Below are 27634 nucleotides of genomic sequence, written 5' to 3'. Positions count from 1 at the left end.
CCTCAGGTCAAATACTGTGAGCTCCACATTCTTGGCTCTTCACCCTGACCTTCCTTCATGTATTTGTCTTGTCCCTCTCCCTGGGCCCAGACCATCAGTTTTGAGAGCAGATGCCTTCTCCCCCTGCCCCTCAAATGTATCATGGGAGAAAAACGCAGAGCCATGCACCTTCCAGGGCTCAGCAACTGTCAGGAGTGAAGAACAAGCACCCTGGAAAGCAGTGCTCTGCCTTCTGCAGCTAGACTTCCAGCCCTTAGATTCATGCAGATGTCATAGGAAGCCTTTTCAGAGACACCCACCCCTCAAGCTTGGGAGGGACCCCTCCCATCTTTCCTGCTTCCTTAACCCTCCTGTGGTGGCCCCAGGCATAGATAATCACAGTACTACCCTTCCTTAGTTCCCTAGGGCAGTGACTGTGAGGACCTGGCTGACCCACCTGGGCTGGGCAGGTCCTTGGTGGCCTACAGTGGACCCTTGCCACCCCAGGGTGGCTGACCCAGCTTTGGGCTGCTTCTGCACATGCATGTAGAGTAAAGATTCTTAAGGCCCTTTTTCCTGTTCTAGGATCACAGACAACCGGATAAAAGCATGTGGCCTGTCCCAGGATGCTGGAGGCAAGGGCTCCTGGGCCCACGTGGAGCCCTGGCATGTGCAGTGCTGGGGCAGCGCCAGTCTCCAGGGAGCCGAGCTGTGGCTAGCACGGGCACTAGTGCCCAAGCCGAGTTCAGCTACGTGGTGGTGGGTGCAGGCTCCGCGGGCTGCGTGCTGGCCAGCCGGCTCACGGAGGACCCTAGTGAGCGGGTGCTGCTGCTGGAAGCGGGGCCCAAGGACACATTAGCAGGGAGCAAGCGGCTCTTGTGGAAGATCCATATGCCTGCGGCCCTCGTGGCCAACCTGTGTGATGACAGGTACAACTGGTATTACCATACTGAGTCGCAGTCAGGCCTGGATGGCCGCGTGCTGTACTGGCCACGGGGCCGCGTCTGGGGGGGCTCCTCCTCCCTCAATGCTATGGTCTACATTCGTGGGCATGCTGAGGACTATGACCGCTGGCAGCGTCAGGGCGCCACGGGCTGGGACTATGCACACTGCCTGCCCTACTTCCGCAAGGCGCAGAGCCACGAGCTGGGGGCCGGCCGGTACCGTGGTGGCGAGGGCCCACTGCGTGTGAGCCGGGGCAAGACCCAGCACCCACTACACCAGGCCTTCCTGCAGGCGGCACAGCAGGCCGGCTATCCCTTCACTGAAGACATGAACGGCTTTCAGCAGGAAGGCTTTGGATGGATGGACATGACCATCTACGAAGGTAGGGTGCCCCATTCCCTCCACTGTAAATGGCCCCCTGTCACTGCCTATCATCTCTCCCAGTTCCATCATGGTCAGTAAGTGTGACAAAATGAAGCTGGTATTAGGTAGAAGGGAAGTGACATGCTATACCCCCCTTAGATGCCACAGAATATGACCCGATGAGTGGAGCAGCCACATCTGGATGCCTGACTGGGCCTCTGGGCCCTGTTGGTGTGGACAGTGGAGAATTATCTTTTGGACAAAAAGCCCAGAGACTTGCAGGCGGAGGAAATGGAGACACAGAGAGGCAGCCAGGAGCACCATAGCCGCCTTTCCCTTTGTAGCCGGAGCTACTGAGGCACAGAACAAGCATTGTAGGACCTAGGTCACAGCAGGATAGAGGCAAGGCCATGGCTGATTCAGGGCGCCTGCCTGCTTCCTCAGGATTCTTATCCCTTCTGTCTGCTGCTCCTGATCTGTGTCATCCTGTCAAGGCAAAGGATGGTTTTCCCTCTGTGCCAGGGGACTGGAGAAGATGAGGACTTCAGTAGGGCAGAGCCTTTAGGTCAAACCTTATTTTGAAGGCAGGCCTTGCAGTCAAGGGCCAGCTAATTTCATTCTTTCTCTAGCTCTTTCCCCTGTGCAGGGGAAAGGCCAGGACCCTGCCTGATCTGTCTTCCTCCTGCAGGCAAGCGCTGGAGCACGGCCTGTGCCTACCTGCACCCAGCACTGAGCCGCCCCAACCTCAGAGCTGAAGCCCAGACCCTCGTGAGCAGGGTGCTATTTGAGGGCACCCGGGCGGTGGGTGTGGAGTACCTCAAGAATGGCCAGAGTCATAGGGTGAGTGAACTCCAGTGGGCCTGGCAGCTCAGAGGGCAAGCAGTAAGTCTGTGGTCAGGTTTTCCTCCCCAGATGCGTGTTCTTGTACTGAGTGAGCACCTGGTGGCAGTGGCAAGGAATTGTTCCTGGGGCTTCAGAAGGCAGTGGGCTGGTGAAGATAGGAATTCCCTGTCCTGCCACTTGCACGCCTTGGCATGATTGTCTCCATGAGCCTCTACCCTCTAACACCTACCTCAGGGCACTGGCCTGCCAGACATTGATGAGTTAATCCTAGAGTTTTTAGAACCCATGAATGTGATGACACTATTTCTTTTTTCTTTTTTTTTTTTTATTATTCATATGTGCATACAAGGCTTGGGTCATTTCTCCCCCCTGCCCCCTCCCTCTCCCCCCACCCCCTCAATACCCAGCAGAAACTATTTTGCCCTTATTTCTAATTTTGTTGTAGAGAGAGTATAAGCCATAATAGGAAGGAACAAGGGTTTTTGCTGGTTGAGATAAGGATAGCTATATAGGGCATAGACTCACATTGATTTCCTGTGCGTGTGTGTTACCTTCTAGGTTAATTCTTTTTGATCTAACCTTTTCTCTAGTTCCTGGTCCCCTTTTCCTATTGGCCTCAGTTGCTTTTAAGGTATCTGCTTTAGTTTCTCTGCGTTAAGGGCAACAAATGCTAGCTAGTTTTTTAGGTGTCTTACCTATCCTCACCCCTCCCTTGTGTGCTCTCGCTTTTATCATGGCTCAAAGTCCAATCCCCTTGTTGTGTTTGCCCTTGATCTAATGTCCACATATGAGGGAGAACATACGATTTTTGGTCTTTTAGGCCAGGCTAACCTCACTCAGAATGATGTTCTCCAATTCTATCCATTTACCAGCGAATGAAAACATTTTGTTCTTCTTCATGGCTGCATAAAATTCCATTGTGTATAGATACCACATTTTCTTAATCCATTCGTCAGTGGTGGGACATCTTGGCTGTTTCCATAACTTGGGTATTGTGAATAGTGCCGCAATAAACATGGGTGTGCAGGTGCCTCTGGAGTAACCTGGATGACACTATTTCTACATGGTACTTTTCTTTGCTTAGTACCATACACCAGTGACAGCTTTGCTGGCTCATTGCTTCCTACCTTTAAGACTCTTGTTTATGTGCCTGCTAACATAGATGTCATTTGAGACCTATCATCCCCCTGTTTTCCTCATTCATTTTTTATTAGCATGTATTAATTGTACAAAATACAATTATATATTATATATATACATATATATACGTTATATATGTATATAATGTACTTTAATTATATTCATTCACCCCATTACTCCTGCTTGTTCCCCCTCCCCACCTCTTCCCAAATAGTTCCACTTCTTTCATGTCTTTTTCCTTTTTTAAAATCTAGATTTTGCATATGAGAAAACATACAATATTTATCTGAGCCTGATTTATTTCGGCTAGTATCATGATCTCTAGCTCTATCTATTTTCCTATAAATGGGATAATTTCATTCTTCTTTGTGGCTGTGTATATATACCACATTTCCTTTATCCATTCATCCACTGATGGACACCTAGACTAATTCCACAACTTAGCTAGTATGAACAGTGCTGCTGTGAACATGGGTGTGCAGGTGTCTCTAGTGTATGCTGACTTACATTCCTTTGCGTATATGCCCAGGAGTGGTATAGGGGGTCATATGGTAGTTATGATCCCACTCTATGGGTTTCAGTAGTGGCTGCATCAATTTATATTACCACAAGCAATATATAATAAGGGTCCCTGGTCCCCCGCCCCCCTCCATCTTTAGCATTTGCTGTTCTTTTTATGATGTTGGCTATTCTGATGGAAGAGATAGAATCTCAGTGTTGTTTAGATTTGCATTTACATGATGGCTAAACGTGGGTTTTCAGGTATTCATTGGCCATTTGTACTTCTTTTGAGAATTCTGTTCAGTTGCTTTGCTCATTATTGATTGGATTACTTGGGGTTTTTTTGTGTTTAATTTTTTGAGTTCTTAAATAATCCCCTGCTGGATGAATAGCTGGCAAAGGATTTTCTCCCATCTTTAGGCTGTCTCTTCATCTGGAAATTGTTTCCTTGCTGTGAAGAAGCTTTTTAATTTGATGCAATCCCATTTGTCAATTCTTGCTAGTACAGTCCTGTTCTGAAAGTCATTGTCTATATCCATATCATGAAGTGTTTTCTCTGTGTTTTCCTCAAGTACTTTCAAAGTTTCAGGACTTCCATTAAGATCTTTGATCTCTTTTTGAGTTTGATTTTCATACAGGGTGAGAGATAGGGGTGTCTAAATTTAGTCTTCTGCATTTAGCTTTCCCAGGACCATTTGTTGAAGGGGCTCTCTTTCAATGTGTTTTTGGCACCTTTGTCAAGAGTTAGATTGCTGTAGTTTGTGAGGATTTATTTCTGGGTCTTCTATTCCATTGTTCTATGTGTGGGTTTTGGTCAGTATCATGCTGTTGATCTGTAGTATAATTTAAAATCAGATATTGTGAAGCCTCCACCATTGCTTTTTGCTCAGGACTGCTTGACTATGCAGGGTCTTTTGTGTTTCCATATGAATTTGAAGATTGTTTTTTCTAATTCTGTGAAGAATGTCATTGTACTTTTGGTGAGGACTCCATTGAATGTGTATCCATTCCTGTTTTAAAGGCTCCTTTTACTATTCAGCTGTTGCAGAATGTATTAGAGTGTGGCCCACATCTGATTTTCACACATCATTGCTTGTGCAGGTTGCTTTCAAATGGCAACACAGTGAGCTCCCTCTTCTTTGCTCTTGGGCCTATGAGCAGACTTGCAATGGTGGCAGTGGTGTTCCTGTGGTACTGGGTGCTGGTGTGTGAACCAGGAAAACGGCTGGTTCTTTAGAAAGTGTGAGCAGCTTGCCTTTGCTTTTTCCAGGTGTATGCCAGCAGGGAGGTGATCCTGAGTGGGGGTGCCATCAACTCTCCACAGCTGCTTATGCTCTCAGGCGTCGGGAATGCAGATGACCTCAAGAAACTGGGCATCCCTTTGGTGTGCCACCTGCCTGGTGAGCCCCTTCCTCATTGCTCCCCAGAGGTTGGCTCTGAGAAAACAAATGGCTTATTGTATTAGCATGGAGGTGACAAGTGTCAGTGTCCCTTGGAACTGTCATCCTTCCCATGAACCCGAGGGTCCCCTAGGCCTCAGTGGACACACCTTCTGCTGGGCCTTTGTGCTGTTTTCCTTTGTCCTCATCCAGGCAGCCTTTCCCACGTGGAGGAAGTAGAGCTAGCAGGAGTGGGGCTGGGCACATCGCCAGGGCTACTCTGTGGTGAGAAGGGTCCATTCCTAGGACTCACCAACTGCATGAGCAGAAATGATGTCAGCTTAGGGCTCCAGAGCACACGCTCCATGTGAAGACCTGAAGTTCATTTTATAAACTGTTTGCAATGCTCTTGAGGTCCTGGCTCTGTCTCCATTACCCCTGCACACTCAGAGGACTGGCTGTTTTCATGTAGGCTTCCTCTTGAGAGGCCTGGGAAGTGCTGGTCCATGACTATCACCTGCCTGCCCAATGTGCCCTTGAGTTTGGGGGAACTTATGCAGGGTCTGTATAACATGCTGGGGCTTCCTTCTTCTCAGGACAGAATGGGGTTACTGTCCCACCTGGCTGCCTGGCCATCAACCAGGCAGTGACTACTCATGGAGGAGTGCCTGCCGTGGGCATAGATCCTGCCTTCCAGTGGGTGCTTGCTGAGTAGGGCTGGCCAAGGGCATCTGGGTGGCTGCGCTCGTAGGGAGTGACAGAGGCAGGTGGCTTTGGCAGCATTTGAGAAAGGGGCAGACCTGCTTGGGAGTGCAGGAATGATGTCTCTGGGAGGTAACTTTTAATCTGAGACCTAGGGACCAAGCAGGAAGTAGCTCCGGAGCTAAGTGGGCAGAGGAGACATTTTCAAAACCAGGAGGGTAGTAAGAAGCCAGCTAAGCCTCCTGAGGTGGCTATCTTTCCTAACCATTCCCTCCTGTCAGGAGTTGGCCAAAACCTGCAAGACCACCTGGAGGTATACATTCAGCAGGCATGCATCCACCCCATCACCCTCCACTCATCCCAGAAGCCCCTGCGGAAGGCCTGCATCGGTCTGGAGTGGCTGTGGAGATTCACAGGTGGGCATATACCTCAGTGACCTTGGTGAATACGGTCTCTGGGCATCATGGCTTCCTTCCTGAGGAGCTGAGCAAAGGCTCTGGCCCTAGGTTGCTGGGTGCAGAGCCAAACTGTGCCACTTACCTATCAGCAAAGTGAGTCCTGCCTGACAGGCTGGTGTGAGGCCCAGAAGCAGTAGTTTGTTGACAGGCTTAGCCTAGGGGCCTGCTGAGCGTGATGCTGCCCAGAAGTTGGGCACTGTTCTTCTCATAGGTGGATGGAGATGCTCTTGGGCTGGTTTGAGAATCATGAGAAAAAGCCCAGAGGAGGCCTTGGCACTTGGCTGCAGAATCAGCATCTGGTGTCAGCTGCTGGGGAACCATTCCTTGAAATCCTCCTCATTCACGCAGCTTGTGCTTCCCACACTCTATTGCCACTAAGCTAGATGGTGGGAAGGGCCAACAGACTGGTAGAGCTGGCAGAGCTAAAGTTCCCCACTTGGTATGTGGTTGGTGTTTAAAACTGTGGTGCTGGGTAAGGCCACCTAGGGGAAAGAGGACAGTTGTGGACAGGGCTTCAGGCTGGGGCCCAGGATCGAGGTCAGGAAGATGAGAGAAGGGACACCAGGAATGGACAGCCCACCTGCCACACCATGATTGGCTCTTCTGTTCCTCAGGGGAAGGAGCCACAGCCCATCTGGAAACTGGTGGGTTCATCCGCAGCCGGCCTGGGGTCCCCCACCCAGACATCCAGTTTCATTTTCTGCCGTCTCAAGTGATTGACCATGGACGGGCCCCCACTCAACAGGAAGCTTACCAGGTGAGCAGACGAAGTTCCATCCAGGGACCCTTCCTTTCTGCCCTTGGGTACATGCTCTTGAGGGTGGCATCTTTCTCCACTGTGGCAGGGCCTTCAGTTCCCTGCCCTTGTCTGACTGGGGAAAAAAAGGGGAGCCCAGCAACTCAGTCCACATCAGCAATGCACAGAAGAGGATGATTTGGCCTGGGATTATTACCATGAAAGTACTGGGAAATGGAACATGAAGCCAGATGGGGAGAGTGATTCGTTGACATGGTTGTTAATCACTTGTGGAAAGAGGGTAAGATGCAGGCAAGTGCTAAACTGCATCTGCTCTGAATTGGATACAGAGTTGGGGTTTGATGGAGGTTACTATGGATGACATTATCTTCTTTGGGCCCTCCTAGGTGCATGTGGGGACCTTGCGGGAAACGAGTGTGGGCTGGCTCAAATTGAGAAGTGCCAATCCCCAGGACCACCCTGTGATCCAGCCCAACTATTTATCAACAGGTAATTCAGCAGCCACCTTCATCTCCTCTGGGCCTGGGCTTGAATGAAGGAATGCCTTTGGGGGGTTTCTAAATCTTAGGTCCCACTTCCTGACATCCAGGACAGGTTAACCTCTGTCCTGGGTCACACCAAGAAACCTAGGACCTCATTTTACACAGGAGGACAGCGGAACGGCTTTCAGAGCTGTCTGTACCTGTGTGTACCGCTCTTCCTATCCTTACTCCCAGCATGCCTCCTTGCATGCAGCAAAAATCAAGCACTCCCTGTCAGGCAGGCTTTGTCCTGATGGCATGGGGTGCTCATAGCCACATGGTAGCAGAAGCAGGGCATGTGTTCTTATCCCTGCTTTACAGAGAAGCGAGACCCCTGACTTAAACCTGGGCTCCTGGGGCAGGCTCTGTCTTTGTTGCCCTCTAACCACTATGAGAAGGTAACTAGTACCTGGTGGCTAGGTTCCCCCAGTAGCTTGTTGAGCTTCTCCATGCCATGAATCTTCTAGTAGGCCAGCATGACAAGGGCAGGTGCCTCATCTGTCTCTCCTCCTCCACAGACACTGATATTGAGGACTTCCGTCAGTGTGTGAAGTTGACCAGAGAAATTTTTGCACAGGAAGCCCTGGCTCCATTCCGGGGGAAAGAGCTCCAGCCAGGAAGCCATGTCCAGTCAGATAAAGAGATAGATGCCTTTGTGCGGGCAAAAGCTGACAGCGCCTACCACCCCTCATGTACTTGTAAGATGGGCCAGCCATCTGATCCCACTGCTGTGGTAGACCCACAGACCAGGGTCCTTGGGGTAGAAAATCTCAGGGTCATCGATGCCTCCATCATGCCCAGCGTGGTCAGTGGCAACCTGAACGCCCCCACAGTCATGATTGCAGAGAAAGCAGCTGACATTATTAAGGGGAAACCTGCACTCTGGGACAAGGATGTTCCTGTCTACAAGCCCAAGACCCTGGCCACCCAGCGCTAAGGCATTCACTGCCTGAGGGTGACAAAGCCCCTGGCAACCAAGAGGATGACCAGCCCAGCTCTTGCTCCAAATGTCCTTTCCTGAAACTGTCTAGAACATCTACTCATAGCTAAGAACTGGTCTTAGAAAACTGGTCAGTGAATTGAATTTCTTTGCCCCAACATTTCCCTGTGGGCCCTTTGAGGAAGTCCAGCATTCAGGCTGGGGCCCTTCCTCCTCACCTCCTAGGGGAACAGCAGAGGGGAAGGGAGGCCAGTAGAGGAGGAGGGGTAATTCTTGTCATGTGTCCATCTGCCTTGACAGGAGTGGTTTAAAGCCAGTCCTAGGAGGGAAGGCCATGAGCCTTCCAGACCTGTGTTGCAAGCTTTAGCTGAGGCCAAGTGCCATGCACAAGTTCGCTTAGCCCGAGCTGGGACATGGTCTCCAGTGTCCCTGGTCAGAGGGGAAAACTGCTAGCTGGAGGAAATCCAGGCTCTCCTTTTCTTTCCCATTGTGAGTCCACTCAAGAGTGAGTGAGGTTTAGGGACTCAGTCAGGTGACTGAGGGTCTCCCAGTTTACCTTTCTAGTGCTGTGGTTCTCATTAAAAGGGCTGAGGAGAGGCTTTCTGGCCACTTTGGCCCTCCTAGCAAAGGTTTCATGATTTAACATTTAAAAAGATGTTACGATAGAGCCAATACATATAGATATACGTACTGAGGCAGCAAGCTTGAGAGGACTTTTCCCAGCAGCTCTGGCAAATAGCCCAGCAGCTGCCCCAACAGACAGGACTGGTGAATTCTTATTCTCTAGACATCCATGGGAACAGACAGGGTGGTGCTGAGACTGATGGAAAGAAACCAAGTACAACTGAAAAAAAAATTGGCAAAAACCCACGGACAAGTACAATTTACATGGGTTCTTTGGTTTCTAATGTCCTTATAGTCCAGTAACTTATTTTTGAACTGAGATGCCTTATCCCTGACTGTTTATGAGGGAATGAAAACTAAATTTCTGAAGATGTTCAAAGCCACCCTCTATAGCAGGAAATAAAAGAATTGTTGTAAGGAAACCCACAGTGCTGGGCCCAGAATAAGGAGGAGAAAATTGGAATTCCAGGTTTCACCAAGATTTGGCGTGGGTTGAGATGTCTTGCAGACCTTGGAGGCCCCATAAACCCTACTTAAATTTCTGAGAAAAATCGAAAGAAGCAAAGCATCATAGTTCTCTTTCCTTTTAAAACTTTAGGCAGCTCTTACCTATATCTTGCCTTTTGTTTTTTTCCTGTTTCAAGAGAAGGTCAAGATGGAGAATTTCTTGGCAGACCTAGAATTTTCTTAGAGTAGGCCTTTTACCTCCATCCATCCTCGGCCTGGGAGCCACCAGTAGTAGTGCAGCTCTCTGAGACCATGTGCCACTCTCCTGTCAGAGGGGTGTGAATTCTGGGCAGGGGTAAGAAGCAAAAAGTGAGGCACAAATAAGGGGAGTCACAGACCTGACTCTGTACAGATATAGATGGAGCAGGTGACCGTCACTTAGTTCCACCATCTCTATCCCCTGAGACAATGGCAGCTGTATTTTAAGATAAGAAGGACCTGTCTGGCATGCTGCTCAGTGACATCTAGGCCCCTCTCCCACCTTTACTTACTGAGGCACAGTTCCACGACTTGGTGATGCAAGAAAATTAGTTTCAAAAGATAAGATTGTCATGGGTCTAGAATCCACAGGAGTCAAGCAGGAAACTTGGGTTCAGGCACAGACCATACATTCTGACGTGAAGGGTTCCTCAAGGGAGCCCTGATGGGCCAACATGGCTGCTCCTCTCTCCAGCCCAAAGCCAAAGGACAGATGCATGAGTGAGTTCCCCCATAGTGTCAAATGCACACAGCAAGGCTGTCCAGAAGTCCCACTGCTGTGAGGGGAGATTTTCATCCAAGAAGAGAGGGCTACTGGCTGAGGGAACCAGAGTGGGAGAATGGCACTCAGTTGCTTGAGTTACAAAGTGGAATGCACACAGGCCCCACTAGACTCAGTCTTGTGGGGAATCAGGTAGACTTTGGTATGTAGGTCCCTTGCCATAAAAGTATATAATGGAAAATGGAAAGACTGCTTTTTAATAAATGCTTGGAAGGGTCAGAAAGCTACACATAGACCTAGAGTTCTGAGGAGCCCTGCCATACTGAAGAAGCTGTGTTTACCTTGCTGTATCAGCAGAAATAGTACTTGACAGGTAGGGGGAGAGGCACATCTGCCAGCAGGATGTGGAGGTACCTTGACATACAGCCTTTCTATTTCCAGCGCAAGCTGCAGGAATAATAATTTCCATAAATTCAAATAGATTCTTCTCTCTGGCCAAACAATATCCCTCAGCCCCAAAAGTTTTTTATTTTCCCCATATTTCCACTGATAAACCAACATGCCATCAGATCTAATTAAGGTTTTTGTTTTCTTCTTTTAAAAAGGAGGAAAAACTACATGCCCTGCCCATGTGTACTGGCTTATTCCTCCAGGATATCCTCAGACTATCCTCCTTATCTGCCCTCCACGTCCCTTGAAGAGGAGGCAAAAATAACCTTTTAAACAAAAGCAGAGCTGGAGTCAGGGGTCTATGTATGACACTAGCTCTATGGCTTTCTTTTTTTTTTTTTTATAACAAGTAAATTAATGGTTCATTCTAAAAATAAAAGCTTGTAGGGAAATGTAATTGGCAAAGATACTTTAAACCATAAAAAGTACACTATGTGAAATAAACTTCTGACTTCTTTTAAGATCATGGCTGCTGTAAAATGGGTGATACATCTAGCTACAAGCTCCCCTCATGCAGCCACAGGCTCCTGGTACCTTCGAGACCTGCCCATCCCAGCCTTCAGTGGATTCTGTAATGCAACAGAACTGGGAAGGACCACCTTGTTAGGCAGGGTCCGGCTGTCTGGATGGAAACTGGGGTCAACACATTGAGCAGAAAGAATTCTTAACGAGGTTCTTGCTGTTGATTGTCAGTTAAATCACAGTAGCCATTTCTACTCATGATATTAAAAATAAGATTAAAGAAGCTAAAATGAACTATTCCTGTGGACACAAGTCATTTTTGGGTAGGGAGGGGAAACTAAAGAAATTCACACTTAAAACTTTTTCCTAAAACAAAACATGCTCTACAACTTCAAATTTTTCTTGCAAAGAGAAATTTAATATTAGGTAAAAGGTTGAATCAGGCTTAAATCAGACATATAATGGGAAGTGGTGCAGCCGTGTGGTAAGTTTGGCCTGATGATGTGAAGCCACACAAAGACCAATGCCCAACAGAGAGAGTCCAAGGCAATGCCGATGGTGGTGTAGCCCTTTGGAGAAGCAGTGCTCTTGGCAGCTGTAGGAAGTTAGCGTTGGCATCAATGCCTGAGGATAGAAAAGGCTACCTGATTGTAGAGCTGCCCCAAGAGCACCTGCCCCTCTGAAGCTGTCCCTGGCAGAGCCAGCTCTGTGCGAGGAGAGCTCCTGAATACAATGAAATTATTACACAGTTTTATTCTGAAGAACATTTTAATAAAAAAGGCTTTATGTCAGGAAATATTCATTTACAAACCTTGAAATGTTTTTGCCTGGATCTCAAGTAAGAATGTCTTACGAAGAGGTTTGTGAGGTCTTTATAACAAAGTATTGTTATTTACAAAAAAAAAAAAATGACAGGTTGTCTATGTACTAGTTAAAAATTTTGAACCCAAATTGCTACCTGTCTTTTTGATTACAGGGAATCCCTGCCAAGGTAACTCAATGACATCAGCATGATTCTGTTAACAGAAAAGGAAGCCTTGACAGTTCTAAGGATGCCAAAGTGGGTTCTTCTCAGGACATACAGTTGGAGTGAGTGCATTCTCCTGAAAACTTCAGCCCTCATTCAATTGCATATAATAGCCCTCAAAGAGAACACACAACACAGCAACATTTTGTAAAAGGCAACAGGACGATCTATACAGACCCAACATTCTAACCCTAGAAGTCACCATGGTGCTCCCTCCACCTCCTGCCCCATGACCCCTTATTTTTTAAGACAAGCAGCACCACCAGTCCCTGGGAGATGAGAGCAGACATGCTTCATTCACCTGTGTGATTATTTCTGCAGCAGAGAAAATCAGACCAATAGATGCCATGGGGCGGGGGGCGGGGAAGAGAAGGGTAGCCAGTTGGACCTGCTCTGTAACTGACTTACCAGAGGGTTATGAAAGTAAAACCAAACCTAGGACAGTAGCAATCCATGGTGGATAAAAGATACAATATCAAAATCATAGAACTCTTGCCCAAAGTAAAGACTGCAAATAGTCATCCTGTATATCTTGTGTAAAGATGGATTTATAATGAGTCAAAATATTTTAGAAAATTTTCTGTAGTGTCAAGTTCTTTCAAACTCAAAGTTTTATCCCCAAAGAATTTTCACTGAGTAAGTGAGAATTGGCTCTATTTCTTCTACTTCTGTATAGCCCAAGTAAAAATGCTAATAATTTCTAGATTTTGGTGGGAAACTACAATTGTTAGGACCCATGGATATTGCTGCAGTTCAAATACGGTACAATAATTACAAAATATAGACCATCTCTTTACAAATACAAATTGTAGTATATTACAAGTCATGTACAGTAAATCTATAATTTTTAAACAAACTAGCGTATCTAAGTTTACCTGGTTACGAGTGCATTATTCCAGTTTACAGCTGCCCTTAGCATGACAGTCAGAACTGACCATCTGAGTGATGTTCTCTTGTGTAAACTGGCATCACATAACAGAAAACCTTGTCTGTCAGGTCCCACTCCCCTCTGATGACCGCTGGTAGCTAGGTTCTGATACAAACTGTTTCAGAACAGGAAGCAGTGTTGGGGGAGAGGGGTTTAAAAATGGATATGCTAGACCCATGACTGAGGTAATGACACAGGTGTGGTAACTGTCATCACCTTTAACCTTTCCCCCTGCGCCTTTGGGCAGGTGCCCTGGGTAGGGAGACATGGACTTCTTGGCAGCCTTCTGGACCTTTGGGCAGGGCTGGTCTGCCCTCTTCACCCGTCCTCTTGAGACAGCTGGACCTGCCATCTCCTGTGGCTGGGCCTGAGCATGTGTGCACTATGTGCTCGGACACTGGGAACCAGTTCCTACCAGGTTTATGGCTTCCTTGAGGTATGACCTCACTTGTACAAAAGTCTAATTGAGTATTTCCTCCCAGCTGGTGCCTAACCTTTTCCTAACTATGAGGCACTTTTTCCCTGGCCCTCCTCCATCCCTCCAAGGCCAGAACCAGCCCTGCCTTGCTGGGGTTACAAGGTGGTGATGCAGATCATCTCATCCGCCAGGTCTTCCTCCTCTTGCCCAGGGTCAGGTTCCTCATCACTGTAGCCAGGACCAAAGTCCTGGAGCTCATAGTCCTGCTGGCATGAGACAGGTCCCACGTCCCCATTAGCTCGAGGACACACACTCCCGTTGAGCAGAGTGCTGGCAGCACTCTCCATCTCGTCAATAGTTAGGTCACAGGCATCTGCGATTTCATGTTTTGTTGCTGACACAAATTTTGGATCCCTTGCATAGCGTCCCAAGCCTTCAGAAATCAGAACCTGTAGAAAGAGGACCAAAGGTGTGAGCATCACAAGGCACTCAATGCATGATGTGTTTCTTTAGACACAGCCCAACTGTGTTTATAAGACTTCAGACGTGATGTTAATGGTATAATGGCCTCAGTTTTGAAAATGTCATGGAGTCAAAACACTCTATATGGCCCAACAGGAATGAAACCCACTGGAGAAACAGCACGAACAGGTAACAACAGCCAGCAGGCAGAGCGTGCAGGAAGACAAAGGTGGCCAATTTTCACTCAGGTCTTAAATACCACTCCTGCTGCTAAGAAGCCTCAAACCCAGGTCTCTTGCCTGGCTCTGGAGCCCACACCCATCACCATGGCCCTCTCCTGCTACGTGTGGTAGGCTCTCCATGGTTCTGCCCTCCTGTAGCTGAGAGTAATACTTACTGCCTCTACCAAGCTGTCTGCACTCCTCTGCTTGTCACTATTTTTGTTCCGGAAGCTGCTAGGGACAGTCAGGCTGGCTGGTGTGAAAGTCCGATATGAAATATCAGGCTCATCCGTGTACCAGGAGCTGCGGTGTAGGGATGGAAGGCTGCCGTTGACCTGGTCCAATGACTCTGACTGTTCTACTTGGATCAGGGGAGTGTAGCATGGGGTCCAATCCTGGTATGGAGGGGTTGCTGGAGGGGTAGCCCAAGACCGGGTTGAGTGGCTCGGTGAGTACTTCTGGGCTTTACTGGAATCGAGGCCTGCAACTGCCATGATCTGAGAGGAGAGAGGAGAATGAGCAGAACAAGGTCCTTTGAGGTCTGGGCCTCAGGCCCCTTTAAACAGACTGAGCATAGCACTATCAAAGGACGTGAGCATGCAGGAAAAGTTTCAGTGAGTCAGCAGGGAAACCTGTTTCCTCTCCCCCAAAGCCCTAAAGCATTTCCTATGACTGTGCCCATGGAGTTTTCAGTTACTAATTAATTGCTTCAGAATAATGGAGAATCAAGATGAGCAAGTTGTGTTGTGGGAACATACCACCCAGGCCACTGAAAAACTGAGGATTCCAGCTTGCATGGAAAACTTAGCTGGTTCTCTTCTCCCTAGTGCAGCTCATCCTGTAACGGGCATTCTGTCTGCCCTGAAGCACTGGGCACAAACCTTGCATCTCAGACTTCCACCATGGCAGATTCACCTCAGGATACCCACTCTACAGAGAGGGACACTGAACCTGTCCGTGTCAACAGCATAGATCCATAGCCAAACAGGAAGCCATGGCCACCCAGAGGAGGCAGATGAGACAAGAAAGACCTGGGCCTGGTCTGGGTGAACCATGTGACCCTTAGAGACCTCCATGCCTTCTTGACTCATTGTCTCTGGTGGTTTGGGTTTTCTAAAGATTTGTCCTTCCATGATGACACAGGATAAAAGTACAATTATTATGACTATTTCAGGCAGAGAAGTAAAAAGCTGGTAGAGAGACCTGAATAGAAAATCTGAAATGGCCACTGAGTGTTCATGTGCTCAGGACCCAGAGTCAGAGCCCCACAGAGACCTGGCTCTGCCAATTGACTGGTTGGGTGCTGTGTGCTTGGCATCCCCCTTGACTGGCCCCTACTGAGCATACACAAATGGATAGCATTTTTGATGAGCTATTTTCAGAAAGAAAAAGAACTATATTCTTGTCTTCGAGACAGAGCCCTGGTGACTGGGATTGGCCATGGGCTGCTGCCTTCCTGTGGACAGGTGGCTCCCCTGACCTGTAGGGGAAGCCCGCCCACCTTGTGACCACAGGACTTACACACAGAGGGCTCCCTGAATGCCTGAATGGAGGAACCACCTCTAGGGGCAAATAAAGAGCAGCAGCGATTACTGGGAATTTGGCAAGTGGCTGCAGCTCCCTGGGTTCAGATTATACCAGGCTCAGCATTATACTTAACGGAGAAAAATTAAAACCATTCCCTCTAAAATCAGGAACCAGACAAGGATGCCCACTATCTCCGCTCCTATTCAACATAGTACTGGAATTCCTAGCCAGAGCAATTAGGCAAGAAGAAGGAATAAAAGGAATACAAATAGGTAAAGAAACTGTCAAAATATCCCTATTTGCAGACGACATGATCCTATACCTTAAAGACCCAAAAAACTCTACTCAGAAGCTTCTAGACATCATCAATAGCTATAGCAAGGTAGCAGGATATAAAATCAACATAGAAAAATCGTTAGCATTTCTATACACTAACAATGAGCAAACGGAAAAAGAATGTATGAAAACAATTCCATTTACAATAGCCTCAAAAAAAATCAAATACCTAGGTGTAAACCTAACAAAAGATGTGAAAGACCTCTACAAGGAAAACTATACACTTCTGAAGAAAGAGATTGAGGAAGACTATAGAAAGTGGAGAGATCTCCCATGCTCATGGATTGGTAGAATCAACATAGTAAAAATGTCTATACTCCCAAAAGTAATCTACATGTTTAATGCAATTCCCATCAAAATTCCAATGACATTCATCAAAGAGATTGAAAAATCTACTGTTAAATTTATATGGAAACACAAGAGGCCACGAATAGCCAAGGCAATACTCAGTCAAAAGAACAATGCAGGAGGTATCACAATACCTGACTTCAAACTATATTACAAAGCAATAATAATAAAAACAGCATGGTACTGGCACAAAAACAGACATGAAGACCAGTGGAACAGAATAGAGGATCCAGATATGAAGCCACACAACTATAAGCAACTTATCTTTGACAAAGGAGCTAAAAATATACGATGGAGAAATAGCAGCCTCTTCAACAAAAACTGCTGGGAAAACTGGTTAGCAGTCTGCAAAAAACTGAAACTAGATCCATGTATATCACCCTATACCAAGATTAACTCAAAATGGATCAAGGATCTTAATATCAGACCCCAAACTCTTAAGTTGATACAAGAAAGAGTAGGAAATACTCTGGAGTTAGTAGGTATAGGTAAGAACTTTCTCAATGAAACCCCAGCAGCACAGCAACTAAGAGATAGCATAGATAAATGGGACCTCATAAAACTAAAAAGCTTCTGTTCATCAAAAGAAATGGTCTCTAAACTGAAAAGAACACCCACAGAGTGGGAGAAAATATTTGCCAACTATACATCAGACAAAGGACTGATAACCAGAATATACAGGGAACTTAAAAAACTAAATTCTCCCAAAACTAATGAACCAATAAAGAAATGGGCAGGTGAACTAAACAGAACTTTCTCAAAAGAAGAAATTCAAATGGGCAAAAACACATGAAAAAATGCTCACCATCTCTAGCAATAAAGGAAATGCAAATTAAAACCACACTAAGATTCCACCTCACCCCTGTTAGAATAGCCATCATCAGCAACACCACCAACAACAGGTGTAGGCGAGGATGCGGGGAAAAAGGAACCCTCTTACACTGTTGGTGGGAATGTAGACTAGTACAACCACTCTGGAAAAAAATTTGGAGGCTACTTAAAAAGCTGGACATCGATCTACCATTTGATCCAGCAATACCACTCTTGGGGATATACCCAAAAGACTGTTACTCCAGAGGCACCTGCACATCCATGTTTATTGCGGCACTATTCACAATAGCCAAGTTATGGAAACAGCCAAGATGCCCCACCACTGACGAATGGATTAAGAAAATGTGGTATCTATACACAATGGAATTTTATGCAGCCATGAAGAAGAACGAAATGTTATCATTCGCTGGTAAATGGATGGAATTGGAGAACATCATTCTGAGTGAGGTTAGCCTGGCTCAAAAGACCAAAAATCGTATGTTCTCCCTCATATGTGGACATTAGATCAAGGGCAAACACAACAAGGGGATTGGACTATGAGCACATGATAAAAGCGAGAGCACACAAGGGAGGGGTGAGGATAGGTAAGACACCTAAAAAACTAGCTAGCATTTGTTGCCCTTAATGCAGAGAAACTAAAGCAGATACCTTAAAGCAACTGAGGCCAATAGGAAAAGGAGACCAGGAACTAGAGAAAAGGTTAGATTAAAAAGAATTAACCTAGAAGGTAACACCCACGCACAGGAAATCAATGTGAGTCAATGCCCTGTATAGCTATCCTTATCTCAACCAGCAAAACCCCTTGTTCCTTCCTATTATTGCTTATACTCTCTCTACAACAAAATTAGAGATAAGGGCAAAATAGTTTCTGCTGGGTATTGAGGGGGGGAGCGGGAGGGGGTGGAGTGGGTGGTAAGGGAGGGGGTGGGGGCAGGGGGGAGAAATAAACCAAGCCTTGTATGCACATATGAATAATAAAAGAAAAATGAAAAAAAAAAATAAAAGGATTATAAAAATAAAAAAAAAAAAAAAAAAAAGATTATACCAGGCTCTGTTGTGGAGCCCCTGCAGATTGTGACCCAGAGGTTGTAACTAGGAGAGTTGCTCCAAGGGATGAATCAGACTGGAGGTGAAGGTTCTCTCCATCTCTCCAGGTGCCAGCAGTCAAAGGGAAGGGCATGTCTCAGGTGGGGCCTACTCAGGGTTGGTGTGGCTCACCTGCTGCTGCATCAGGTGCAGAGGCAGGGCCGCACGGTGGGGGAGCACTGGTGACAGCGGGACCTCCTCCTGGCTGCTCTGCCGGCGCAGGCACTCAAAGTTGAAGGAGGATCTCCGGTGGGCTAAGAAGGCAAAGCACACGCTTAGTGAGGCAGGCCCTTGGACATTGGACACTATCTCTCAGGAGTTGGAGTGGCCCTCTGGATGTTCACAGGAGCAAGTAGTATGTACAAGAGAAGGCATTATGTAGTGAGTTCCCTCAAGGAGAAAATGGGAAAAGCAGCCCAGCTGAGGGATGTTTCTAAAAAGTACAGATTTATTACTTTTAAATGTATGCCTGTTTTCAGGCAGCCTATAGGACATTCGTGCTGAGTGAGAAGCCCTGGTTAGAAATGTCACAGGGAACAAGCACATGAGTCATTCTACAATTGCAGGTATTTCCTGACTGTCCTCGTTTTGTCTTCTAGACACCCTATGCATTTCTGTGGCCCCATGTTTATACCTCTGTTTTAAAGGGAGGGAATCTGTCTGCCCTCATCAGCTCAACCACACAATAAGCAAATTGTTGCTGGGAAAGACCGAGCCTACTAGCACTGAGGAAGCAAAGAATGGCTCTAATAACGTGTGTATCTGCCGAGAGTCACTTCAAATGGGGCTCTCGCAGCTTGAGGGATGATAAGAGGATCCACACCTTTCAGCTTCACAGGATACCAGGCCTAGGGTATCAGTCTGAATTCTGAGGCCCTTTGACAGAGCCAGAGGCTTTCCTCCTGGAAGCCCCTCTACCCTTACTGGGATTGGCTTCGGGAAGTCCTACATACAGTTTGCCAGACAGTGGCTGTGTTACCGCAGTCTCCCCTTTCTTGCTCTCTTTTTCAGGTCACAGGGCATTCCCCAACCCCAGACAAACCATACAGGCCTCTACTTCCTGTCCTGGAAAACTTCAGGGGCTGGTCCCACAAAGCCTCCTGGTCATCCTGGGGCTGCACATGAAGACCAGGCTGACCTCTCAGCTGGCCTTGTCCAGCCTGCTGAAGGACATGCTGGAGCCTCCTACCTGAGATGCTATGTACACCTGACAGCTGCCTCCATCACAAAGCCTTCTTTCACTCCCTCCCAGGCAGCCAGGGCCTTTCTGTGTCTAATACAGTCCCTAGATCTCTTCATGAGGTATGCCTCTGCACAAGGGTCTCTGGAGGATGTACTCTTTCCACGATCATTGAGAACACAAGCCAATGCACATGTCCAACGTCTGAGCCGCCCCACAGCAGAGTCAATCTTCTTCCAGAAGAAGCAGGTAGTTGCCCCTGCCCACTCAGGCTACTCTCCAGCATTTGCTGGGCCTGAGGCTGGCAGCATTCATGTGTTTACTGAGCTGTCTGGGTGGGGGAGTAAGCAAAGACAAAGGCCCAAGGAAGGCAACAAGAACTACAAAGGCAAAGGGCTTCCGCCATGCACATGCTTCATTTAGTATTTATGGGGAATGGAATGGCTCCATTCAGCAACATGTGTTTGGGCCTACCAATTAAATATTAACCACGGAAACTGGTCTGATTCCACTCCCTGGCAGGACATGCAACAGCTGAAGTGAGGCACAGGCAGGCACCACCCACCTCTCACTTTATTACAGATTCAGGAGCCTTTGTGTCTTGGCTATTTTGGTTACTGATTGGACTATTGCTCAAAATTAAGCTTTATTCCTCAGAAACATTAAAATGTCCACATGTCCAGTTCTTTGCTTTGGGTGACCTGGATCTGCCAGTGCCAGTTACGCCACTGCTGAAGGAGGAAGGTAGGAAATCTCCCTCTCAGCAGGATGGATTTCCTGACCCCAGAAGGGGAGTGCCTATCCTGGAGGTGACTACCAAGGTCAAAATTTGCCCCATGAACACAGAGCCCTGGCAGACTGAGGCAAAGCTGAGAGATGGAAGAAAGAGGGAAATGAGGGTAAGCCTTGGTGGGAGACGAAGGAGAGAGATGGATACCAAGAATCTCCAGAGGGTCCTCAGAGGCAGGGGCTTGTGAGACAGGTCTGGGGCAAGTCCAGCTCTGCACTTGAGCCCATACTCCTCCTCATGTCCCCATAGTGGAATGGGATGGACCTGACCACAACAGAAGTACAAATATATCTTGCCTGCCTCTCAAGACAGAGTCAAGCAATACCATGTAGACAAAAAACCTCTTCCTGTGTGCGTGTGTGTGTGTGTGTGTGTGTGTGTGTGCGCGTGCGTGCGCCCGCGCGCAATTTCAGGGCCACATACTGCCTGTCTCTATGCTCCAAGAGAGCCAACCACAGTGCTGATATGGTTTAAGCTTCATCACAGGTGATACAGATGACAGAAAGGAAAGCTAATTTACTGTCCACCCAGAGTAATAGTCTTGAGAACTAACAGCCCCTGACTTGGCAGGGCAAATCCATCATGCATCCCTGGGGTCAGGGGAGATAGGCACAGTGTTCTCCGTGGCCTTCACCCCAAACAAGAAATCTGGCCTCACATGTTGGGGTGGGAGGTAGTAAGCGTCTCCTTGGAGATCTCCGGGAATCATAGCCAATAGGCAAGTCATCATCATCCAAGAAGCCTTGGGGGTGATGGTAGCCTCGGGGCCTCTCGAAGTCCATGGTGTTGCCTGGGTACCTGTTGTAGTAGCCGTAGTTTTGTCTGGCAATCAGAAAGGGCCAAAAGGGAAGGCACATATGAGATTCTGGATAACAAACCTGTCACGTAGCTCCAACAGACTCCCCACCTCAGTAGGACTAAAAGAGAACAAGGCAGTCCTCATGGAAGATTTCAGATGGAGATCAGTGACCACTGCAGGAAGACTGGAGGCCAATGATCAGCAATGTATTGGTCATTTCCATTGCTTGACCAGCCTCGGGCCTAAGGCAGATATGGATCACAGGTACACTATCAGCCTAACTGTCGTTCACTGATCAGTTGAAGACCCCTGTCTTGAGGGCCTGTCCTCTGCCAGGTGCCAGTTGAGGCACAGGGACACTGAGGTGTGTGAAGCATGGTCTCCACTCCCAAGGAGCTTAGGAAATGGCACAAGCACATATATTCAACGCAGGCTGAAGAGCAGAGAGGAGCCATGCTACTGAGAGGCACACAGAAGGTTCTAGAAGGTGGGGTTTTTGTGTGTATGGGGCTTGGGGAATGGGGTCACATTTCAATTCCAGGCAGGGAAATGCAAAGAAAGGCACTTAAAGAAAGTGGAATGAAGCTCACAGAGATGGCTAAGGGTATCTAAGCAGCGGACATGGTATGAGCAAGGGCCTGGAGAAGGAAACACAGGGTCCATTTGGCTTAGAATCTGTGGTTGTGAAGCAAGGTCTATTCATTGAGATAAAAGCTAAGCTACAGGCTGGCCAGGCTGCTATACAAACACAGCCCCCAGGTTGGACCTCCCAGTTAGTTAAAAACAAAACAAGTAAAACAAACTCATCTTTCAAAAGATGTGGGTCTTATGGAAAGGGCTCCATAGGCCCCTAGTGAGACAAGGCCACAGGGGTAAAAACACAACCTTCATTCCCTCTTGTGGCCCTGTTCTTGGAACCTGTGCTCCTGATTTGCTTTTTGGAATAATTCAGGTAAGGCTATAGGTGACCCCCAGTCCCTTGAGTAGGAGGTGTAAGGGGCAAGCTTGGACTTCTGAGCACCTTACCTACTCCAGGTGGGAGAGCTGTCATCCTCACAGCACTCCTCACTACTGAAATACTCCTCCCCCAAGCAGTGGGGGTCCCTGAAGTAGTCATGTATCTCCAGGTCTTCTCGGCAAATAGTTGGGAGCTGCTCATCTCCTGAGTCAGACCTGCAGTTGGGAAAGAGATCTGAGAGCCTGACAGCATGTAATTACTGCAGCCAAGCCTCTGTGCACAGTACTCAGCCCTGTGGAGGAGCAACTGCCTTTCCCTGTGCACACCTGCCACAGTGCAGTGGGCCCCCATTCAGGGCCAGGGCAAGGATGCTGTATGTGTGTGGGGGAGGGGTGTTTTTCCCAGTATCTTGGACAACACTGGGGCTGAACCATTGTGCCCAAAGGCCTTGGCACAGATGTAATTTGGAGAACAAACGAAGAAGACAGACTTGAAACACTGCACACAATGGTCCTTAGCCCTGGGGAAAAGACTCTAGTGTCCCCTGCCATCTACTGACTTCAGAACCTGGGACAGAGGCCTTCCTGCTGCTGACTCCACTGTATCACAGAGGAGCTCTGTATACTGTATTACAGGAGATGCTCATAGAAAATGTCTCCAGTGTTCAAAGGCTGGGATGTCATCTCCCAGGAACCAGCAGACTCAGGCCATCAACCCTCTCTCCAAAGGAGGAGCCTGCTTTCTCAGCATACCTCATTCTCTTACTCCTTACTCCTAAACTCAGCGGAAATAATGAAGGTGTAAGAGCTATCTGCGCCTGCCTCAAACAAAATGTTCCACCTGCAAGTCAACCCAGGTTAGCACATATGCAGTGTACTCCACACACTGAGGGTGACAGGGAGATCTAATACCTGCTTTTCAGGAGGTCTGGGTCATGCTCTTCCTAAGTCAGCATGACAATTCTGCCTAAAGGCAGCCAGAGTGTTCCAGCACTATAAGGCAGGCCCTGTGGGGCACACCTGGCATGTTGTCACCAGTCCTTGGATGGCAAGAGTTTATGCAGATATGACCTTGGAGTTCTTTGCTAGACAGAAGCAACAACCTCTGATCCCTGAGGGCACAGCCCTGAAGTATGAAAACCTAACAGGCTACTTTGCACAAAGAAACTATTCTCATTTCTTAGCAGTCAGAGAGGCCAGTTGGTAACATGGCAGCACAAGATTAAACACAGAAACAGAGGTGACGAGCACATACCTAATATAAGTTTCATAATAGCGGGTTCTATCCAGGAAAGGCATGACATGGGAGGGAGGGAGAACACAGAAGTTAAGCATTTAACCGACAGCATTTAAAGTACAGACATCTGGATACCTCCTAGAGTGCGGCTGGGTGAACTATGGTTCACTAGCCAAATGTGGGTTGCTACCTGTTTCTGTATAACCAGTACAGTAGGAACAATTTTTATATTTGTAAAGGGCTGAAAAAAAGAGCATCAGAAGAAAACCATTTCATCTTATGTGAATGTATGAAGTTCAGACTTCATTGTCTATGCATATGGCTTTATGGCAACACAGCCATCCCTGTTCACTTAAATACGGTCTCTGGCTGCTTACACCATGTAATGGCAGAGATAATATAGTTGCAAGAGAGACCACATCATCCTCAAAGTCTAAAACAGTTGCACTCTGGCTCTTTACAGAAGAAATTTGCCAGCCCATGGCCAAAGGTATGGGACATAACTGAGAAGGATTTTATGGCTGCTGCTGCTTGAAGAGGTCCCATATTTTAGGATATAGGACGGCGGATGTTCTCTTGTCTGTAAGCCCTTCACATAGACAACATGTGGAGAGGCCTCAGTGGCACTTGTGCCTACAGGGAATCTCCTCAACATGCCAGGGCACAGAGAGACTCGCCTTGTCCCATGAGCAGATTTGGCACAGGCAGACACTTACTACCAGCATAAACACATTTTATAGGTTACCTTTTAATACTGGACCTTCTTGGAGGCTCCCGGTCATGCTTATGGGAGGAATGATGCCCATTTTCGGACCCATGCTCAAGGTTCCCAATGCTGGGCTGTTTTCCATGGGCAGCTTTGGACATATTGGCATTATTGAGGTTGGCATTTGTTGAGGTGGGAACTTGCTTTCCTATGGAATTATGGTTATGATGGTTATGACACACCGAATTTCCTGCTGGAGGAAACAGCGGTTTCTCAGTATCACTTGCAGGTGGAATTGAAGGCCTTTGGACATGCAGGGGACGGTGGGTGGTATTGGTCTGCTGAAGGGAATCTCTCCTATCACTATTAACATGATTGACATGGTTTCCAAGCAGGGCACCATTTCTCTGCAAAATAATGGGAGACAACACCAGGTAATTTAACAAGTATTTGATGCAGGCTAGCTATGTTAGGTAACTTTTTTTTTTCTACATGAAAAACAAACTCTAGGTAAACTCCGTAGGATCCCTGTAAAACAATCTGAGTGTCTTAGTGGTCAGGTGACTACATTCACGTGGAAGTTTGTCCCCCTGAAATGAGGAAGGTTACCAATTCCTAAGCTGGGGAGCAAGCTCTCTGTCACTTGAGTGTGCTCTTCCACTTGCTCCAAGTCGAGGTGGCATATGTGTTGGTAGGCATCCCTAAAGTGGGACAGTAGGTATGCTCTCTGGGCTTGGGGGCTGGGGACCAGCTGGCAGATCAAGGAGCTGGTCCAGGGAAGGAGTACAGCATTAAGCAGCTGCTCGATGGACCCAGAATGCTCCTCCACACTGGCCAGTGGCTGTGGCCAAACTCCTCAGAAGCTCACAGTCAGGGGCAAGGAGATGCTTAGGGAAGGAGCTGGCCTGGCCCAGAAGAGGTGCTGGTGGATGGAGAGGATCTGGGGACAGGGAGGACACAATGTGCAAGCTCTGCTAGACCCTGTGACTGGTTTGCAATCTCCAGATTCCTCTGTGGATTGTAACTGCCCCAACCAGAGTCCTGCCCCACTACTTCCAGGTAGCCAAAGTGTAGCTAGGCGTGGAGTAATTACTTTGAAAATGTCTTCTTCTTCTCTTTTTGTTTCCTCTGGCCCATCATCTTGCAAATCACAGGAAATAGCACGCCGGATTTCTGGCCCAATGTCATGCAGTGTCCTTAATCCCGCCTAGATCAATGAAAATGGCAGAACAGGTTAGACAACAGGGGACCTTGGGTCCAGTCTGGGGCTTGGCTTTGACAGGAGGGGAAGCCTTTTCCAAAAGCCACCAAGGAACTGACTGACTGACTGACTGACTAGAACTGAAGGCAGCCTAAGGGATGCAGGATGTAGTTAAGAGCTCACCATGGTCCTAGGATGGGATGCTTTAGGCCTATAACCCAGTAACCTCTGCAAATAGCCCCACATGCAGGCATACTGCCTAGTTACCAGGACTTGAGTCTATCATGGACGAGAACACACCACCCTTCCCACCCTGAGTGAGTAAATGATGGTCTTTGGAAGGACCTGAACCACCTTCTGACCCTGAGCAGGGAATAGCCTGGCTGTTCTAAAAGGAAGTGATAAGGGTCTCCTGGCTGTATCCAGGATGAGGCGGCCTAGGTACAGGGGCCAGAGGAGCATGCAGACCAAGCAGCTATCAGGGCCACAGGCTCCACTGAAAAGACATGGAACAAGTGAGTAACACTATACACTGCAGTCACCAACACACTCAGACCACAAGGAAATGGACTGATAAGCACACGGACCTGAGCTGCTGTGCAGTGGGCCTTCCATGGCTATTGTGGTGCTCTGATCTGAAACCTGTGCAGGCTGAGCACTTGCCAACACAGGGGTCATGTTTCTGGAGACCACCCAAGTTGAGTGTAGCTTACTAGCATGAGCAGGCAGTCCAAGGCCCACAGAGAGAATCTCTCCAGGGCCCTCCCAGAAATCCTGCATTTGTCCCAGGCCCTCGCAGCTGGCCTTCTTCACTCTGGTCCCATCTAATAGGACAGGGTCTGGGATGCTCTTCCATTGTTCATAGCTGTGTTAGGGAAACATTCAGAGGCACCAGTGGACTACAGATGGGGAAGGTGCAGCTTCTGGCTCTGGGAAATTATGTTTTGAAGGAAAACATAATTATGAATTTGAAGAAAAACAGAATGCTGACGAAGACTAATAGTGGTAGTGCAGCTGCTTTATCCTTCTCCATAAAAAGACTTGTATCTGGAAGAGTCATTTCCTCTCTGGCCCCAGGTCCGTATCCAGACAGCACCTCCTCATTCTCCAGCAGTTGCCTGTAACTCAATAGCCACTAAAAGCTCCTAGAGCAGCTAAGGCATTGGCTGGGCAGGTCTCCATCTGCAGCTTAGGTTCTAACCTCAGGATACTTTGCAGAGGAGAGCTGGCTGAGTAGTGGACCCTCGGGGGAGGGGACCACTTTCCTGACATTCCTCCTCAACACCCCAGCGGGGAGGGTAGTTGTTGCAAGGACATAAACAAAGAGGAATGACCCTGCCTGAGATATGCATGTGGTGCAAAGAATGCCCGGCAGTGGTGAGGGTCCCCTTAGTGTGAAATGCTCAAAATGGGTCTTCTGCAGATGCCAGTGTAGTAATGTTAATTCCAAGTGCAGTTGCACAGGAACTTTCCAGGAGGCCCTTTATAAAAATGGACTTATCCACAGAGCACCCAAACTAAGACCAAAGTCTATTAAAATGGCACAGTGGCTGGGTTTGATCTGACCTCTTCTGTGAACACAGAGCAGCAGAGCCTTCCATTTCATGAACTGTGGGGGTGAAGAAGAGGCTAGGAGTCAAAACTTTAAAGTTCCCACCTAGGAGTTTTGGGGTCTTGCAGGAGAAAGAAAGATATGTTCCAGGGTCATTCCCAGAACTGTTGTTGGTATATGAGAAAAGCTAATTCCTGATCTGTCTCTCTGATAACAGACACAAGACACACACACACACACACACGCATACATATACACATTTCCTTTTTCAGGATTCCTGAGTCCAGCAGATCTAAGCCTGGGGAGTCACTTGGTTCTGAGGCAGAACCACTGCCACTCTATGGAAACATCACAAATGCAACTCTAATGTTATGTTGGCAGAAGCGCTTACACAGTACAGCTGCAGGCAGGTGAAAAAACGCTGTACTGAGCAGTATTGGCCAATCTGCAATCCATTCATTCAGAATTTTCTAGGACGCAATTATCAAGGAATGATAAGCTAAGCAAAGGTCTCATTTTAGATCAACTGGGAATAAAGGTATGTTATATATCTGAGGCCCAAACAAGAAGAGACAAAAGGCTTGAGACACCTGCTGCTATCTCCACAAAATAAACATGGGTTACAATACACTAAGGGCAACACCCCCAATTGAACTGTATACATCAATCCATGTTATAAGGCAAGAGGAGGGCCAAGAAGCACCCCTGAGTTTAAACAACAGACAAGCTTACTGTCATTCAACTGACTGGACTAGAT

The 27634-nt window shown here is 47.7% G+C and overlaps 2 protein-coding genes across 22 annotated transcripts in view; one reads left to right on the top strand and one right to left on the bottom strand.

Moving 5' to 3' along the window:
* The window catches only part of Chdh (choline dehydrogenase), a 38137-nt gene extending 26572 nt beyond the window's left edge, over window positions 1–11565 (top strand). The window contains exons 3-9 of the mRNA XM_074043960.1: window positions 565–1306; window positions 1976–2127; window positions 5042–5171; window positions 6134–6268; window positions 6925–7067; window positions 7454–7556; window positions 8107–11565. Of these exons, the coding sequence (XP_073900061.1) occupies window positions 589–1306; window positions 1976–2127; window positions 5042–5171; window positions 6134–6268; window positions 6925–7067; window positions 7454–7556; window positions 8107–8525 (1800 nt within the window). The 5' untranslated portion in view covers window positions 565–588 and the 3' untranslated portion in view covers window positions 8526–11565. The remainder of the gene's footprint in view (window positions 1–564; window positions 1307–1975; window positions 2128–5041; window positions 5172–6133; window positions 6269–6924; window positions 7068–7453; window positions 7557–8106) is intronic.
* Window positions 11566–12020: 455 nt separating this feature from the next.
* Cacna1d (calcium voltage-gated channel subunit alpha1 D) overlaps window positions 12021–27634 on the bottom strand; it is a 322522-nt gene continuing 306908 nt past the window's right edge. For 18 of the 21 annotated variants that reach the window (XM_074043939.1, XM_074043946.1, XM_074043944.1 and 15 more), the window contains 8 exons: window positions 25218–25331; window positions 24164–24531; window positions 23437–23463; window positions 22251–22397; window positions 21084–21247; window positions 18588–18709; window positions 14504–14824; window positions 12021–14093 (listed from right to left, as the gene is read on the bottom strand). In XM_074043939.1, coding sequence (XP_073900040.1) covers window positions 13800–14093; window positions 14504–14824; window positions 18588–18709; window positions 21084–21247; window positions 22251–22397; window positions 23437–23463; window positions 24164–24531; window positions 25218–25331 — 1557 coding nt within the window. In that variant the 3' untranslated portion in view covers window positions 12021–13799. Of the gene's footprint in view, window positions 14094–14503; window positions 14825–18587; window positions 18710–21083; window positions 21248–22250; window positions 22398–23436; window positions 23464–24163; window positions 24532–25217; window positions 25332–27634 lie in introns of those variants that run through there. The other 3 variants (XM_074043941.1, XM_020151688.2, XM_074043952.1) reach the window with 2 other exon arrangements.

Source organism: Castor canadensis, chromosome 10, assembly GCF_047511655.1.
Source record: "Castor canadensis chromosome 10, mCasCan1.hap1v2, whole genome shotgun sequence".
Classification (NCBI taxonomy): domain Eukaryota; kingdom Metazoa; phylum Chordata; class Mammalia; order Rodentia; family Castoridae; genus Castor; species Castor canadensis.
Note: the sequence above shows the minus strand (reverse complement) of the source record. Positions and strands in the feature narration are given on the sequence as shown.